Genomic DNA, 17,728 nt, shown 5'->3' on the forward strand with positions numbered 1-17,728 from the left:
TCTCAAAATCCGTGGTATCTAATTTATCGCCTACCTATTTTAATTATATTATATTGCTCCCATTTATTCTGACTTGAAGTTAGGACAATAGTAAAAATGTTGATATTTTTTGATTTTATTTCCTGGATAGGTCACAGGATGAAATGAATGAGTTTGGGAGTGCTGCAGACCTGTATAAACTTGTTTCTGACATTCTGGAAGAACCTGATGAGCCACAGTCGTTATTTGTTGAAGGGTAAGTTTATGCGTAAGAAATCTATGGTAAAAATCAAATAAATATCTGTGGGGACAGAGCATCTTTAACTAGAAATTGGATCAGTTAGCACTTTAAGCACAGCAAAACTAAGCATTCAGTTTTTCCACATAAAATCGCAAAACCACAGTTATTCTCCACAAATTGCATAGTTTGGATACTTGAGTGTGATGCATGATAGCACATGTCCAAATATTGGTCTCATAGCTCACAAAGAACAGTGCCTTAAGCAATGTTGTTTGTAGAATATTTGTGGGACAAATTGGTCTGCATATTTCAACTTATAACTTTATTGACCATTCAGTGAATCATTTTCATAACACCTCATTTACTGCATATGCTTGATTTTGTGTAGGCATGCATGTGCACCTCTTCAATGTGCTGCATAACAGTCTGGAATCTGTCTCATGATTCAAAGCCGCTGCTTTTTATCATAGTGATTTGAATGCATTGCCATTTGTACATTTGATTGCTCATCTATGGGTGCTTTGGGGCTCTCATTGCATGTAGTCAACCAACTGGAGCTGCAGGGCAGAGAACCTTGGAGAATAAGAAGGGCTGGTTTTGCAGGCTTCATTTACTTCTCCATCACCACTGCTAAACAAATTTATAGAGAACTATTGTCCTGTCTCCAGTTCTTTGAAAATCAGTGTACCTAGATGTTATGGTTTTTAAATGAATGACCAGAGATTGTGAACTTTTTGTGGATAGAGCTTGGCACTGTGAACTATGGACGTTATACGCTGCAGCAATCAATTATGGAATGCTTCCCAGTTGTTGCACATCACAGCATTCAGACTTTTGAGTATGTCCTGTTCAACGAGTGAGGGAACTTAATACCCTCTTCTCATGAAGGTCCAGTCTATGGACTTAAAAATGACAGGTTGCGTCCTCAACATCAGCCTATGGATTTCAATAACACAGGTGCCTTGGCAAGAGGTGAGCACCTTTTGGCACCTCAAACCTTGTCTGAAGAGAAACTTGCACAATGTTGACAACTCCTTACTGGTAGATTCCACTGAGGGATAGAGCATACTTTGGTCACCAATATGGTGTGAACGAAGAAACAGATTTTTGTGGAGCATTCTTTCTTTAAGGATTCGCTGCCTTAAGCTATTAGTCACTCAGGAACACCAGATATATCGTCCACAGCTATTCTCATTAAGATTTTTTTTAGTATACTATGAATGTTACAGTCATATGGATTAATGAAAGTTCCCACATTTCAATCAACACTACTTTGTATCATTTGAGAAATCAATTAGATTGTTTCTATCCACACAACTAGTGAAGGCAGGAAATATTTAATATTATGTTCTAAGCTACATCACTCAGCAGACTACAGCTGGGTAGCTAACTCTTTGGCTAACACTTAATTGAGGTGTTGAGTCTAAAGGAACCCCATATGAAGTGACTTTCAGACTTTGAAAGTTAGACCAATGCATTAGAATAGTGCTTTTCTTCCAAGTAAACTTTATTATTCCCTTAACACATTTATTTCAATCTGAGCCAGTTTCAAAGGTGTCTTTTAATTTGCTGGCTTCAAAGACATGGATCTTGAGTATTGAGAATCATATCTCTTCTCATTGCAGTCCTGACCCCTCAAAACAAAAGACATAATGAAAATGCATGATGCAGCTATAAAGGAATTTGCTACTTGACAGTAGATTAAGCTGCTGTCAAAGCATCTAGACGTGCCAGCACATGATCAATTCCCACATAGCAGTGGGTGCTCTCACTTGTCTGAACTTTACACTTGTAGAATAAAAATCCACTCCTGAATGACAGTGCTCCAATGACATTCCTCTTGTTGCAGAAAGCTCCTTGATGACAAAAGCATTGATTGGAGTGGCTTAACATTTTATCATGGCACATGACTTGGCATAGTCTCTACCTGTGCCTCTGGTTGCTGCATGGTAAAAGTACCAGGAGGCATGGAAGTATATTAACCTTCCACTGGGGAAATAATCTGCCCTGTTTGAAAATGGATTCTTTAATATCATCTTGGATTCTATAATGCAGTCTGTATAATGTGCTAGATATCCTGATGCCAACTGTTTCACTAGGTGATGCATGACTTTAAAGCGCCTTCTCAAATGCTTTGGTGCTAGTAAATGAGCTGGTACTTTGTAGTACCTTATGGAGTGATGTTCCTGTTAAGCTGCATGTCCTACGTCCTATGTCCTGATGCATTTGTGGATTCAAAACAGAAAAGCATGGAAGTGAATGTGGCGCTTTTAGGTGGAGTGATTAACATGCATGCATGTAAATAGAACATTAATTACTGTGAGAGAAGGATGTATAGTAAAGGTTTAGAAAATACTTTCATGTCTCAGATAGCTGACTTGTCCTTGACCTCACTGTGTGCTGTGGTTTGAACGCTGATGTTATCCGTTATGAGGTAGACCACTTCTAACTTGATAAATCTTTGTCTGTGGAAGATTCTCTCCTGCTTGTATTTTAAACACTTATTCCATCAAAGCATTGGAGCTACACTTGAGGCAACAGTTCAAATATTCTTCTCATCTTCATCTCGGATCTGAGTAGCATTCTGACAAACCTGGCAAGGTGATGTGACTTCTCCATTCTCATTTCAGGATGTTGATGTTGCTGGCTATGAAATGGACAACTGAGGGTGCTTCCTTCCCTCCAGTGTCTCCCTTGCAGCTATTTGATTAGAAAATACAGCAGCACACAACTATTGTTTATTTGGCTTGTGGGAGAGTAACTATTAAGGGCTGGATTCCTGATATCAAATGGCAGAGTAAAGAGCTGCAGCTATGCTGAATTCAAATCATTAGTGTTGGGATCAATACAGTTTGCTATTTAAAATAGGATAGCAATTACATACTTTTTTTGAGGTGCATTTGCACTGGCAGATTAAACATGCTGTGCAGGATTAGCACATCTTTTTCACAGTGATGCACATTCTAGGCATTGATGCTTTTTGTTTTCTGCAGTCATGCATCCGATTCACAAGAACTGTTGAGCTAAATGTCTTGCTACTGTATAGCAAAGTGATCATGTAATACAAGGATTGCAGAGATTCAATTTGTTGTACCATCTTATGCCAAAACTAAACAAAATATTGTGAGAAATCTTTTGACGTGCTGGTACAAAATTGGACTCTCAAAAGTCCTAGTTTCTAGTGTTGGCAAGAGCTGGTGATGTCATTTTCTCCTCTGCCCACTGTACTCCTGGCTGCTCCTGCATTGTACTGGTGCTGCTTATAGAATTCAGCCATAAAGCATGACCTCCTACAGGCTTCTCAGCATGGGAAGTTTGCCCATCAAGTCTATATCTGACTCACATGTATTGGGAAAACCAGCTACCAGAAGAAAGTTATATCAATTTTTAGATTTAATGAAGTCGTGTAAGTAATTGCAAGTTTAAAAAGAAACATTTATTTTAGCAGACTCCTTAGTGATTCTGTGTATCATTGACATTCACAAATATTCAGCAGTTTCATAGCTAGTAAGACAAGGCTTCACCAGTTCACCAGCTACCCAAGCTATTCTGTGAGTGTAAGGTTATATTTGGGGCCATGGGCAAGTAGTCAGCATTCTTGGGAGATTGGAAAATCAATCTGAAAAATGCATAATGTCGGTTGAGAATTGTTATATTCACATCTAATGTTCCCTAAAATTCATCTTTTGTTTTAGAAATGCATCTTCTCACTTGTTAAGATCAAGGATGTCTTCCACAACTAGCAGATTTACAGAACATCTTGATCACTCGTCTGAGCCTGACAAGCCTGTAGATGCATCATATGCACTACCTGTTTTTAATGTAAACGAATTCATAGAAACTTCTGACAGACAACAGTATCAGCAGGATAATCATTTAGTCCCTCAGCGAAATTTAAACATGGAAGATGTTTTACGATTTGATGGCTTGGCTCTCACAGAGTTATGGCCGTTGCCTTCAAAAAAAGACACTCCAGATCGCAGACCCTTTCAACTCACCGATACCACTAAGCTGAACTTTCAAGAGTTCCCTTATGTGAAGAATTATACTAAACTTCAAGTTGGATTACCAGTTAGAGAACCAGGAACAGAGATGTACATGTACGGCAGAGATGGGGGAGACTTTAAAGAAGTTGGTAATGCGTTCAATCCAACATCTACAGAGCTGCTTCCTTTCCTTCAGAATTCGAGAAACAATCACATTAATAACAGCAACAGGTACATGGAACAATTACATGACAATAAGTTCAGACAAAACAAATTTGTGAACTTTAATATGACAAGTGGAAAATCTGCTTCTAATTGTACAGCAGAAGTATCAGAAATAGACATGTATACATGTGCTACAGTTGCCAAAGGAAATCAATCACAAAAGGGGTTTGATGAATTCAACTTTGATCAACATACCTTAACATATTGTACAAAATCTGCACCAAGTTTGAGCGATGAACAACTTTCAAAGGAAGTGGGATTAGGTAGTGGTTTGGGACAAAAGTGCACTTCAGGATCTGGAAAAATTCCTCTCATATTTTGTCCAATTAGAAGCGACTTTGAGAAGACCTTTGAAAAGCAACGTTCTAACTATGATCACTTTTCACAGCAGTCTGAATATGTTCGGCCATTAAATGCATTACCAGTGTCTGTATATTCTAGAGAGTCTTACCAAGAAAGGCAATCCTGGACAAACTTGGCTACTTCTACAAACGTTTGTAGTTTGGAAACTAATACTGCTTTTTCATTTGGGAAGCCAGATAGTTCAGCAGACCTAGCTTCTCATCAGTTTTCCATGCCTTTTCCTCAAAATAATGCTTATTTCCAGAGGTCTACAGGGATTTATAATCAGGATAACTACACCAAGGTGCCCAGTACTCAATTCATCTATAATATAGAAAGGGCTGAGCCAGGTACACACATTGAAGGACAAAACAAAGCTAGTGGAGAAATGTATTTTGAGTCACCCATTGAGAAAATTTGCCAAAATGGAAAGCAAGCAAATGAAAATTCATCTCAGCAATATGTTGCAAATAAATATCCCAGCTATCAAACTAAACAGCAAAGTTGCCATGATTTGAATGAGGACATGAAAAAAAATGATGAATTTTCACAAAATATGTACAGAGAATTTCTAAGTGCTCAGTCTTATTATAATAATCACAACTCTCAACAAGAAGCTCAAGACACCAACAATGTAGCAAATTATATAACTCGTTCTTCAGCTGATTTTTCAAGTCCCTTTATGATGGGTGACTTCAGGCAGAACCATATTTCCCAACTTGGTCTTCTTGGTGTTGCTTCAGGAAGTAATCTTCAGTTTGATCACCCTGCAGTTTCATTAATGGATCGCACTGAGTTAATTTCTTATGAAGAGCTTAGTTATCGCTATCCTTATCACACTAATATGTTTTATGGAGATGTTCCCGTTTATGGATTTGTACCATCTTGTGGATTTCCAAGACCTATGAAAAATCGTAGCAACTTAGCCAATGAACTTCATCTTGGATTAGAAGAGGGTTATGAACAATGGAGGTCTTTGGAAAAAGAACGAAGAAAGGTAAATAAGTCTGTTGAAATTGTTAAATATTAACTTGTATTTCAAGAGCCCTAGGAGCATCTTAAGCTTAAATATTCTTATTTTATTAATAAAATACTATACTGTCTATTTCTTCAGTAAAACAGAGAATTTTATTTCCAGCATTGAAATTTTCCCCATTTTGTTTGTTCCAGGTGTTTAGAAATTAGGACTATCTCAGCTTATGTTTATTTAAAATAGAGTTTGAGAGTTAATCAGAAGCCCAAGAAACTTGATGACTTAAGTCTGAAAATCCTGTCTGAAAATAATGATGAAAATCTTAAGGATGAAGATTTTGTATAAACATGAAAATCAAGTCCTTTTCATTGACCTTGATAGTAACAGAAGAGGAAGGAAAAACAATTTTGGAAATGTAAAAAGCCTTGAAGAAATGGTTACCTTGGGTTTTGGTAAATTTAGCAACAGTGATTAATTGACATTTTTGTCTATATTTCTCAACCAAGGAATTTGCTAACTATTGGTAGATATCTTCAGCTTTGGACTCCTATTGGGGATCTCAGAGCTAATGTGAAATCTAAGATCTTGAGGTATGAACCCAATTAAAATTTATGGGTGAGAAAACATCATCCAACCTCTGTCTGGGGACGGTTTAAACTAATTTGGTAGGGGAATGGGAAATTTGAGTGATAGGGCTGAGGATCAGGCAGTTATTAGGAATGGTCTTTCAAGGATCACTAGGTTCTGGAATGGTTCCAGAAGGTTGGAAAATTGTAAATGTCACTCATTAAGAAGGGAGGAAGATCAGAGGAAATTATAGGCCAGTTAGTCTGGCCCTAGTAATTGAGAAGACATTTGAGTTGATTATCAAGGATGAGATTTTGGGGTACTTGAAGGAACATGTTGGAATTCTTTGAAGAAATAACAAGCAGGATAGGCAAAGGAGAATCGGTGGATGTTGTGTACTTGGATTTTCAGATGGCCTTTGACAAGGTGCCACACATGAGGCTGCTTAACAAGCCATGACCCCATGGTACTGCAGGAAAGATACTAGCATGGATAAAGCAGTGGCTGATTGGCAGGAGACAAAGAGTGGGAATAATGGGAGCCTTTTCTGATTGGCTGCCGGTGACTAGTAGTGTCCTGCAGGGGTCTTCATTTTATATGTCAATGATTTGGATGATGGAATTGATGGCTTTGTTGCAAAGGGGCAGAAAGACCTGAAGGGAAGTGAATGGTTGTGCACTGTGGTAGAAGGAATAAAGGTATGGGCTATTTTCTAAATGAGAAGAAAATTCAAAAATCAGAGGCGCAGAGGAACTTGGGAGCCCTCGTGCAGGATTCCCGAAAGATTAACTTGCAGATGGAGTTAGTGGTAAGCAAGGCAAATTCAGTTCAAGGGGACGAGAATACAAAAACAGGCATGTAATGCTGAGGCTTTATAAGGCATTGGTCAAACCACACTTGGCGTATTGTGAGCGGTTTTGGATCTTTTATCTAAGAAGAGATGTGCTGGCATTGGAGAGTCCAGAGGAGGTTCATGAGAATGATCCCAGAAATAAAAGAGTTAACATATGAGGAGCTCTGGGCCTGTACTCGCTGGAGTTTAAAGAATGATTGGAGATTTCATTGCAACCTATCAAATATTAAAAGCCACAGTTAGTCAAGGCATGAATGGATGCGGGGAGGATGAGGTTAAGGATAATAAATCAGCTGTGATGGAATGACGGAGCAGGACTCGATAAGCTGAATGGCCTAATTCTACTCCTCAACAGATTGGGTTTGGGATTTATTTTAAATTCCAAAATGTACCTTTCTGTAAGGGTTAAAATTTCCCTTATTCATATCACCTTCATCTCTTCCATGTTCTGGGGAAAATTTGAGACTTCCTGGAGTAAGAGCGATTTCCTGGAGTTTTTCTTATCTGCAACAGTATGTATGAGGGCTCTTGGAGAATGATTTTACTCAAAAGTAACATTAGTCCCAGATTACTCTTAATAAATTAGTATCCTGTATAAATAGTCCTGCTCTCTAAAAAATTTACCTAGCTCTCTTTGAGGACCTGCGCATTATACTGGACAACAAATTTTTTCAAAAGTGTTGCTTCCTCAGAATTTTTTTTTGTTTATGATAGACTGCTTGAAGATGAACACAAATATAATTTCAGACTACTTGTATCACATAGGAAGTTGGAGAAACAACAAATTAACTTTTATTGAATATAATGTGTTTAATTGCATAATGGTGCTGATGCTTTGCAATAGTTCAACTAAGTTAAAAAATACTTTGTTAATGGTTTTCATTTTTACTCAGTGTCTGAGGCTTCTCACTTAAGTGTCCAACAATAATTCACCAGCATTGATGGATACCAGTTGCCCTGGTGTCTTTTCTCCATGACCGCAATGTCATAGAAACATAGAAAACCTACAGCACAATACAGGCCCTTTGGCCCACAAAGTTGTGCCGAACATGTCCCTACCTTAGAAATTAGTAGGCTTACCTATAGCCCTCTATTTTCCTAAGCTCCATGTACCGATCCAAAAGTCTCTTGAAAGACCCTATTGTATCTACCTCCACCACCGTTGCTGGCAGCCCATTCCACGCACTCACCATTCTGAGTAAAAAAACTTACCCCTGACATCTCCTCTGTACCTACTCCCCAGCACCTTAAACCTGTGTCCTTTGTGGCCTTTCACCATGCTCGTCACTAAGATTTGCAGGGAAGAAGTCTAAATGGGAATGCAGAAAATGAATCTAGTGACATGTTGCATTTCATGGTTTTATATGCTTGAAGCATGCTTTCAACCAGCTGCATGTAGCTTGGTGCTCTGCAGATGCCGAGAAAAATTTCAACAACTTCCTTGAATACCTTCCATACCTTCCATGTCACTTTCTCCGGTCCCACTAGAAAGTCTTCAAATTGCCTGTCATTGATGACCTGTTTGATTTGTGGACCAACAAAAATGCTTTCCTTAATCTTGGCATCAGTTATTCTGGGAAGCATCTGTCTCAAATATCAAAATCCTTCATAGAAATTTTTGTGCCATTATTAAAAAATGGTGCGTGAGTTTAAAAAGCAGCAGATTAATGGAGCGGGTGACGTAGTAGTGGGAGACAGAGTAGGAAGGCTTTGGCTCGAGAGGCTTCAGCGAGCAGAGGCTGAGGACGAACCTGCTCCCAGTGAGGTAAGGCCGGGTAAGTTCATTTAATTAATTTAATTAACTTAGGAGTAGGTATTGGAGGCAGCAGTTAGGGCAGTCGAGTGCTCCGTATGCAGTATGTGGGAAGTCAGGGCGAGCACACTTGTAAAAAGTGCATCCAGCTGCAGCTCCTGACAAACTGAGTTAGCAAGCTGGAGCTGGATGAACTTCGGATCCTTTGTGAGGCAGAGGCAGAAATAGAGAGGAGTTACAGGGAGACAGTCACCCCTAAAAGTCAGGAGGCAGGTAGCTGGGTGACTGTCAGGAGAGGGAAGGGGAGCAGACAGAATGAGCAGAGCACCCCTGTGGCCGTTTCCATCAATAATAAGTATACTGTTTTGGATACTGGTGGTGGGGACGACCTACCAGGGACAAGTTGCAGTGGTCGCGTCTCCGGCACCGAGACTGGACCCTCAGCTCAGAAGAGAAGGAGGGAAAAGAGGAGAGCAGTATGATAGGGGATTTGATAGTTAGGGGGACAGATAAGAGGTTTTGTGGGAGCGATCGAGAATCCCGGATGGTCTGTTGCCTCCCTGGTGCCAGGGTCCGTGATATCTCGGATTGAGTTCTCAGTATTCTCAGGAGGGAGGGTGAGCAGCCAGTTGTCGTGATCCATGTAGGGATCAATGACGTGGGTAGGAAGAAGGAGGAGGTCCTGCAAAGAGAATTTAGGGAGTTAGGTGCAAATTTCAAGGACAGAACCTCCAGGTTTGCAATCTCAGGATTGCTACCCGTGCCACGTGCTAGTGAGGCTAGCAATAGGAAGATAATGCAGCTAAATACGTGGCTAAGGAGTTGATGCAGGAGGGAGGGCTTCATGCTTCTGAACAGTTGGGCCTTGTTCCAGGGAAGGTGGGACCTGTTCCGACGGAACGGGCTGCACCTGAACTGGAGGGGGACAAACATCTGTGTGGGAAGGTTTGCTAGGGCTGCTCTGGGGGGTTTAAACTAGGTTTGCAGGGGGAAGGGAACCAGAGTGTTAGAGCAGATAGTGAGGTGGAGGAGGATAAAGGTCATGCAAGAACTGCAAGTATTGTGCATGGGGTAAAGCCAGATCTAATATATAAAGAAGCTTTGAGGAAAGAGAAGCAGAATAAAGGGTGTAAAGGTAGTAAGGTAGAAGGGCTAAAGTGTGTGTACCTCAATGCAAGAAGCATCAGGAACAAAGGTGATGAACTGAGAGCTTGGATACATACATGGAATTATGATGTGGTGGCCATTACAGAGACTTGGCTGGCACCAGGGCAGGAATGGATTCTCAATATTCCTGGATTTCAGTGCTTTAAAAGGGATGGGGGGGGAGGGGAGGAGGGGTGGCATTACTGGTCAGGGATACTATTACAGCTACAGAAAGGGTGTGTAATGTATATATGATTTATATCACAAAAAATAGAAATTAAAAAAGGTAGTGAGGTAGTGTTCATGAGTTCAATGGCCATTGAGAAATCAGATGTCAAAGGGGAAGAAGCAGTTCTTGAATCACTGAGTGTGCGCCTTCAGGCTTCTGTATTTCCTTTCTGATGGTAGCAATGAGAGCAAGGCATGATCTGGGTGATGAGTGTCCTTAATGATGGATGCCTCCTTTTTGAGGCAGCGCTCCTTGAAAATATTCTGGATACGCCGAGGCTAGGGACCATGATAGAGCTGACTAATTTTACAACCCTCTGCACTTTCTTCGATCCTGTGCAGTAGCCCCCCTTACCAGACAGTGATGCAGCCAGTTAGAATGCTGTCCATGGTACATCTGTAGAAATTTGTGAATGTCTTTGGTGACATACGAAATCTCCTCAAACTTACAATAAAATATAGCCACTGTCTTGCTGCCTTTATAGCTGCATCGATGTGTTGGGTCCACGTTAGGTTATCAGAGATGTTGACACTCATGAACTTGAAATTGCTCACTTCTTCCACTTCTGATACCTCTGAGGACTGGTGTGTGTTCCCTCATCTTACCCTTTCTGAAGTCCACAATCTGTTCTTTGGTCTTACTGACGTTGAGTGCAAGGTTGTTGCTGCAACACTACTCACCTAGCTGGGATATCTCACTCCTCTGCACACTCTCGTCACCATCTGAGATTCTGCCAACAATGGTTGTATTGTCAACAAATTTATACATGGCATTTGAGCTGTCCCTAGCCAAACAGTCATGGGTGTAGAGAGGGTAGAGCTATAAGCTACGTACACATCCCTGAGGTGTGCCAGTGTTAATTGTCAACGAGGTGGAGATGCTATTTCCAATCCACACAGATTGTGGTCTTACAGTTAGGAAGTTGAGGATCCAGTTGCAGAGGAGGATACAGAGGGCCAGGTTCTGGAGCTTTTCAATCAGAACTGTAGGAATGATGGTGTTAAACGCTGAGCTGTAGTCAATAAACGGCATCCTAACATCAGTTTTTTATTGTCCAGGTGATCCAAGGCCACGTGGAGAGCCAATGAGATCGCGTCCGCTGTAGAGCTATTGTGATAGGCAAATTGCTGTGGGTCCTGGAGCTTGCTGAGTCAGGAATTGATTCTAGCTTTAACCAGCCTCTCAAAGCACTTCATCACTATAGATATGAGTGCTACTGGACAATAGTCGTTAAGGCAGCTCACCCTGCTCCTCTTGGGCACCGGTATAATTGTTGCCCTTTTGAAGCAGTTGGGAACTTCTGACTGTAGCAATGAGAGATTGAAAACGTCTTAGAACACCCCCACCAGCTGGTTAGCAGAAGTTTTCAGAGCCTTACCAGGTACTCCATCAGGGCTCCTCGCCTTGCGAGGGTTTACCCTCTTGAAAGACAGTCTAATGTCACCCACCAAGACAGAGTTCACAGGGTCACCAAGTGCTGCAGGTATCCTCATAGCTGTAGTTTTATCCTCCCTTTCAAAGCAAGCATAATAGGCATTGAGCTTGTCTGGAAATGAAGCATTACTGCCATTCATGATGTTGGATTTCACTTTGTAGGAATTAATTGCCTTAAAACTCTGCCAGAGTTGAAGTACATCCAATATCTCCTCCAACCTCATTCTGAATTGTTCCTAAGCTCTTGAAATAGGCCTCCACAAGTTGTACCTGGTTTTCTTGTACAAACCTGGATTGCCAGACTTGAATGCTACAGGTCTAGCCTTCAGCAGACTTCGAACCTCCTGGTTCATTCATGGCTTTGATTTGGGTATGTACAGTAAGTTCTCATAACCACACACTCATCCACACAGATTTTAATGAAGTCATTGACAGCTGTGGCGTACTCATTCAAACCCGAAGGTGAATCCCTGAATACGGTCCAGTCCACCAATTCAAAGCAGTCTTGTAGGTGCTCCTGTGCCTCCCTGGTCCATACCTTCTTAGTCCTCACTACTGGTCTTCAGTCTCTGTCTATACCCAGGGAGTGGAAGTACAGCCAGGTGATCAGATTTTCCAAAGTGTGAGCATGGGATGGCACGGTAAGCGCTCTTGATGGTGGTGTAATAGTGGTCCAGTGTGTCATTTCCTCTGGTATTACAAGTCATTTGTTGGCAATAATTATTTAGAGACTTCTTCAAGCTGACCTGGTTAAAATCCCCAAAATGATGGGGAAGGCATCAGGACGTAATAGAGCTTTGACCAGTAACCAATATGAACATCAGAAGTTTGAGAGGAGCGGATTTCACTCGGGTCCACTGTCCAAGTAAAACAAAAGGCAGCAACAGGTCATGGCAGCGTAATAGAGCTTTGACCAGCAATCAGTCGGCATTTGGGATTGATTAGCAAGAGCAAATTAAAGGAAGACAGGGCAAGCGCAGCGGCCATCATCAGAGTGGTGATCTTGAGGCTTCAGCGAGGAGAGGCTTCAGCGAGTCAGAGAAAGTCAAGAAAAGAGAGCCTCTAGGTAAAGTTTTTTTCCCCTTCCCTTCTTTATAATTGCTCAGCTAGGACAGTAGAGATTCCAAGCAGGATAGTTGAATACCCCTCTTGCGGGATGTAGGAAGGCAGGGAGACCTCAAATATCCCTGACATTTACAACTATGAGAAACACATCCAGCTGCAGCCTCTAACAAACCGTGTTAAGGAGTTGGAGCTGGAACTGGAATAAATCCGGATCATTAGGGAGACTAAAGTGGTGATCAATAGGATACATAGAGAAGTAGTTACACCCAAGGTGCTGGACGCTGGAAACTGAGGCTATGTCCACACTAGACCGGATAAATCCGTAACTGAAGCTTTTTCTCTTCATTTTGACCCTTCGTCCACACTGAAACGGCGTTTTCCTCCCAGTTTGTGGTTGGGGTGACTTGGGTTCCCAATGATCCTTCGGGCCCTTTTTACACACCTGTCTTTGTAAATATCCTGAATAGTGGGAAGTTCACATATACAGATGCGCAGGGCTGTCTGCACCACTCTCTGCAGAGTCCTGTGATTGAGGGAGGTACAGTTCCCATACCAGGCAGTGATGCAGCCAGTCAGGATGCTCTCAATTGTGCTCCTGTAGAAAGTTCTTAGGATTTGGGGACCCATACCAAACTTCTTCAATCATCTGAGTGAAAGAGGTGCTTTTGTGCCTTTTTCACCACACAGCTGGTGTGTAGAGACCATATGAGATCCTCGGTGATGGAACTTAAAGCTGTTTGCTCTCTCAACCCCAGATCTATTGATGTCAATAGTGGTTAGCTTGTCCCCATTCCTCTTGTAGTCCTCAACCAGCTCCTTTGCTTTTTGCGACATTGAGGGAGAGGTTGTTTTCTGAACACCACTGTGTCAGGGTGATGACTTCTTCCCTGCAGGCTGCCTCGTTATTGTTTAAGATAAGGCGAATCAATGTCGTCGGCAAATTTAATTAGCAGATTGGAGCTGTGGGTGGCGACACAGTCATGGGTATACAGAGAGTAAAGGAGGGGGCTTAGGACACAACCCTGAGGGGCACCTGTGTTGAGGGAGCCCACTCTTACCACCTGCCGGTGATCTGACAGGAAGTCCAGACTCCAGACCTAACACGGTCTCTGAGGAGCTGCATCTGGGTGCACCTGGCGCAGATGTGGCCATCAGGGAGGCTGGAGGTCTCCCAGGATTCCCACATCTGACACCCTGAACAAAGCACTAACCCTGCAGGCATGCTATCTAATTCTACAGGAATGAAACAGGAAAAATAAGTATACTCACTCACTTACCTCGCCAAACAGATGAACTTTTTAAACTGTTAGCTCGTACTGTTAACTGTGAGAGCCCTGCTGTTCCTGTCTGTCCAGGCCGATTCGTGAAGGGGGGGGGAGAAAATAAGAGTTAGTGCTTCGCTCTCGCCTCTTCCTGTTTACTGCCCAAGCCCGTTGAAGCCAAAGCCCAACACTCTGCTACCGCTCACTCTGCTGCCCGCTGTATAGGGTGGTCTCCTTTTTAAACTCTCAGTGCTTTTTTTTTGTGTGGATAATCTCTTTGAGTCACACCAAACCTTAGGCTATGTCCACACTAGATCGGTTAAGTCCATAACCGAAGCTTTTTCTCTTTGTTTTGACCCTCTGTCCACACTGAAACGGCGTTTTCTTCCCCCAAAAACGGAGCTTTTCTAAGACACTCTCCAGAGTGTTTAAATCTGAAAACACCGGTTGGGCATTGTAATGTGTATGGGGGAACCGGAGGTTTGAAAAAAACCTGTTGTCCCTTTCATCAGTGAAGAGACTATGGCTGTAGGAAATGTTTCCAGGGTGACCCCTTTGTGGGAGTGGGGAAGATGCTGGTGGGGCCACCCGGGGGTCTCTGTGTCTGTATGTGTATCTATTGTAGTGGCTGTGAGGCTAGCATTGTGGCGGTGAAAAGTACTGTGGGGGGGGGGGGGTAGCCATCATATTCCTCATAATTGAAAATCCCTCTGCAACAGAGTTAGTCAGTTTTTCAATGTTCGCCGTCAGCCGGGTCATACTGTCCATGAACTCCCTGTCGGCTGCCTCCATACGCTCCAGTATTTTTTTTTAGTTTTAAGTCCTCCTGCGCGAGAGCCAACAACTGTCTGTTGTTTGGCAATTTCCTTTTAAGTTTTTCTGGTCTGTAACTGGACAAACGCGCACCAAGTATACAGTTTCTTCTTCACTTGTTTTCTGTAGATGTGTCCTGCGCATGCCCAGTAGGAAGAGATTCGCCCAAATACCGTTTTAATGTAGGCAGAGGTATTTTCAAAAATGCCTGGTGTGGACGCCTATTGTTTTTATGCGAAACTGGCGTTTTCAAAATGACCCGGTCTAGAGTGGACGTAGCCTTAGTCCCTGCAACGTCCATAATAAAGTACCTTAATCACTTTCCCAAACACTAGTTTAAACACAAGTTTAAGCACACAAACCGTTTAATCAACTCTCAGCAGCAGTTACACGGCATCTGAGAGTTCCTGGACGAGCACCCACAAATTAACCCTCTCACTGGGCTCATATGCAAACTTGGTTCGTTAGCTACCACTGCTAACAGCCACGTGACTCAGCAGTGAGAAGGCCACTTTTTATAAACAATATACGTCTAGGGTTGGTATGATTTGGTGTTCAACCAAATAGGAACATAGTGATGTTCAGATTAAAGAAACCTCAATTTGAGGAATGCTGTGTAAATACTGCCCATACACAATTATCAGTTAGCAAGAAATAACAGATCATACACTTCATAAACTGAAAAAGTATATTTACTAATTTCAGCTTTATTAAACAGTTATTAAAAGAAAGAAGAAAAAAAAATAAAAGGGCCTATTACAGTTAGACCAGTCTAAGTGTGCACATGACCGTCAGAGCTCATCTCTTCCAAAGCAGGGTATAACTGTTATGCACCAAACCCCTGGTCTGCATGAAAGCGCTTGCCACATCCTGAACTTTTCTCAAAGTCCATATCAAACAAACTGGCTCTCTCTCTGTTTACTACCAAATACTGATGTGTGCACCAGATCTTTGATGATTTGAAAACTTATCCAACTGTCTTGCAGCCTTTTAGCTGGTGCCAAGCCGGCATGAGATGTTTCTTGTGAAAGTATCTCACTGCTCTTGGGTTGTAAAGAAATGATTTGCGGATTCATTTGGCAATAAAGATAATCATGTATCTTTTTATATGGGTTGGTGTAACGGAGAGCAGTCGGTAAGCACACTCCTGACACACGTGCATTTTCTCTCTCTCTCCCTCTCTCTCTCTCTCTCTCCCTCTCTCTCTCTCTCTCTCTCTCTCTCTCACACACACACACACACACACACACCCCATTGTGCTGAGTGTGTGAACTTCAGTGTCTTCTCATAATAGGTCCTAAACTGAGCTGATACACTTGAAATGGCTTTATGGTGCCTTTCCCACCATACACAGTGGAATATAAAATCCTAAAGGGATTGGACAGGCTAGATGCAGGAAGATTGTTCCCGATGTTGGGGAAGTCCAGAACGAGGGGTCACAGTTTGAGGATAGAGGGGAAGCCTTTTAGAACCGAGATTAGGAAAAACTTCTTCACACAGAGAGTGGTGAATCTGTGGAATTCTCTGCCACAGGAAACAGTTGAGGCCAGTTCATTGGCTATATTTAAGAGGGAGTTAGATATGGCCCTTGTGGCTACGGGGATCAGGGAGTATGGAGGGAAGGCTGGGGCAGGGTTCTGAGTTGGATGATCAGCCATGATCATAATAAGTGGCGGTGCAGGCTCGAAGGGCCGAATGGCCTACTCCTGCACCTCTTTTCTATGTTTCTAATATTCCAATTATTTAGTCATAGGGATTTGTGACTGTGTATAATATTGATTGTATGCTGTATTTAAAGTAGATACTTCTATTTATTTTGTAATCTGATTGTATCTACATTGTGGAGCGCATCATATTCTAATTCATGTGCAGTCTTGTCTTAACTTTGTGGGTAATTAACAATGGTATGTCCTGGTGTCTAATAAATGGGGCTCATCACTCAGTAGGAGAGAGAGATAGGGGCTGCCAGGAGTTCACACTGGGCAAAAATAGTATTGAGCTATGATTGTGTTTTCTGGTAGTTATCTTTTTGTAAATATTGGCAGTTTTCTTTTTGCTATTTTCACTAATTTTTGATGCACCGAATAAACACCCTTGCCCAAAAGTGCTGAGCGACTCCAGACATTTTTTTCTTTGGTCATAACCCACATATTTAACAGTGACACTGCATGCCACTACAAACAGAATTTTTGGACATACCATTTTGGCCATGTATGCCAAATATTTGCCACCCCTGAGTCATCCTAACTCTTGTATTCATTGCTACAACCAATGAAAACAAACAGGCCAACTACCTTTTTCACTGTCCTATCTACTTTTCTCTTCACTTCCATCGAACTATAGTGGCAACCTTATTGCTACGCCTGCACACTTGTTAATGCAAATATACAATCAGCCAATCATGTGGTAGCAACTCAATGCATAAAAGACTATAAGGCATTTATAGCGAGAGGATTCGAGTACAGGAGCAGGGGGGTACTACTGCAGTTGTACAAGGCCTTGGTGAGACCACACCTGGAGTATTGTGTGCAATTTTGGTCCCCGAATCTGAGGAAAGACATCCTTGCCATAGAGGGAGTACAAAGAAGGTTCACCAGATTGATTCCTGGGATGGCAGGACTTTCATATGAAGAAAGACTGGATGAACTGGGCTTGTACTCGTTGGAATTTAGAAGATTGAGGGGGGATCTGATTGAAATGTATAAGATCCTAAAGGGATTGGACAGGCTAGATGCAGGAAGATTGTTCGCGATGTTGGGGAAGTCCAGAACGACGGGCCACAGTTTGAGGATAGAGGGGAAGCCTTTTAGGACTGAGATTAGGAAAAACTTCTTCACACAGAGAGTGGTGAATCTGTGGA

At 42.0% G+C, this 17,728-nt stretch overlaps 1 protein-coding gene across 1 annotated transcript in view; it reads left to right on the plus strand.

The window, feature by feature from the left end:
• Positions 1-3,946: 3,946 nt before the first annotated feature.
• The window catches only part of LOC140191534 (meiosis-specific coiled-coil domain-containing protein MEIOC-like), a 29,443-nt gene continuing 15,661 nt past the window's right edge, over positions 3,947-17,728 (plus strand). Inside the window, exon 1 of the mRNA XM_072248983.1 lies at positions 3,947-5,770. Coding sequence (XP_072105084.1) covers positions 3,947-5,770 — 1,824 coding nt within the window. The remainder of the gene's footprint in view (positions 5,771-17,728) is intronic.

Source organism: Mobula birostris, chromosome X, assembly GCF_030028105.1.
Source record: "Mobula birostris isolate sMobBir1 chromosome X, sMobBir1.hap1, whole genome shotgun sequence".
NCBI lineage: Eukaryota > Metazoa > Chordata > Chondrichthyes > Myliobatiformes > Myliobatidae > Mobula > Mobula birostris.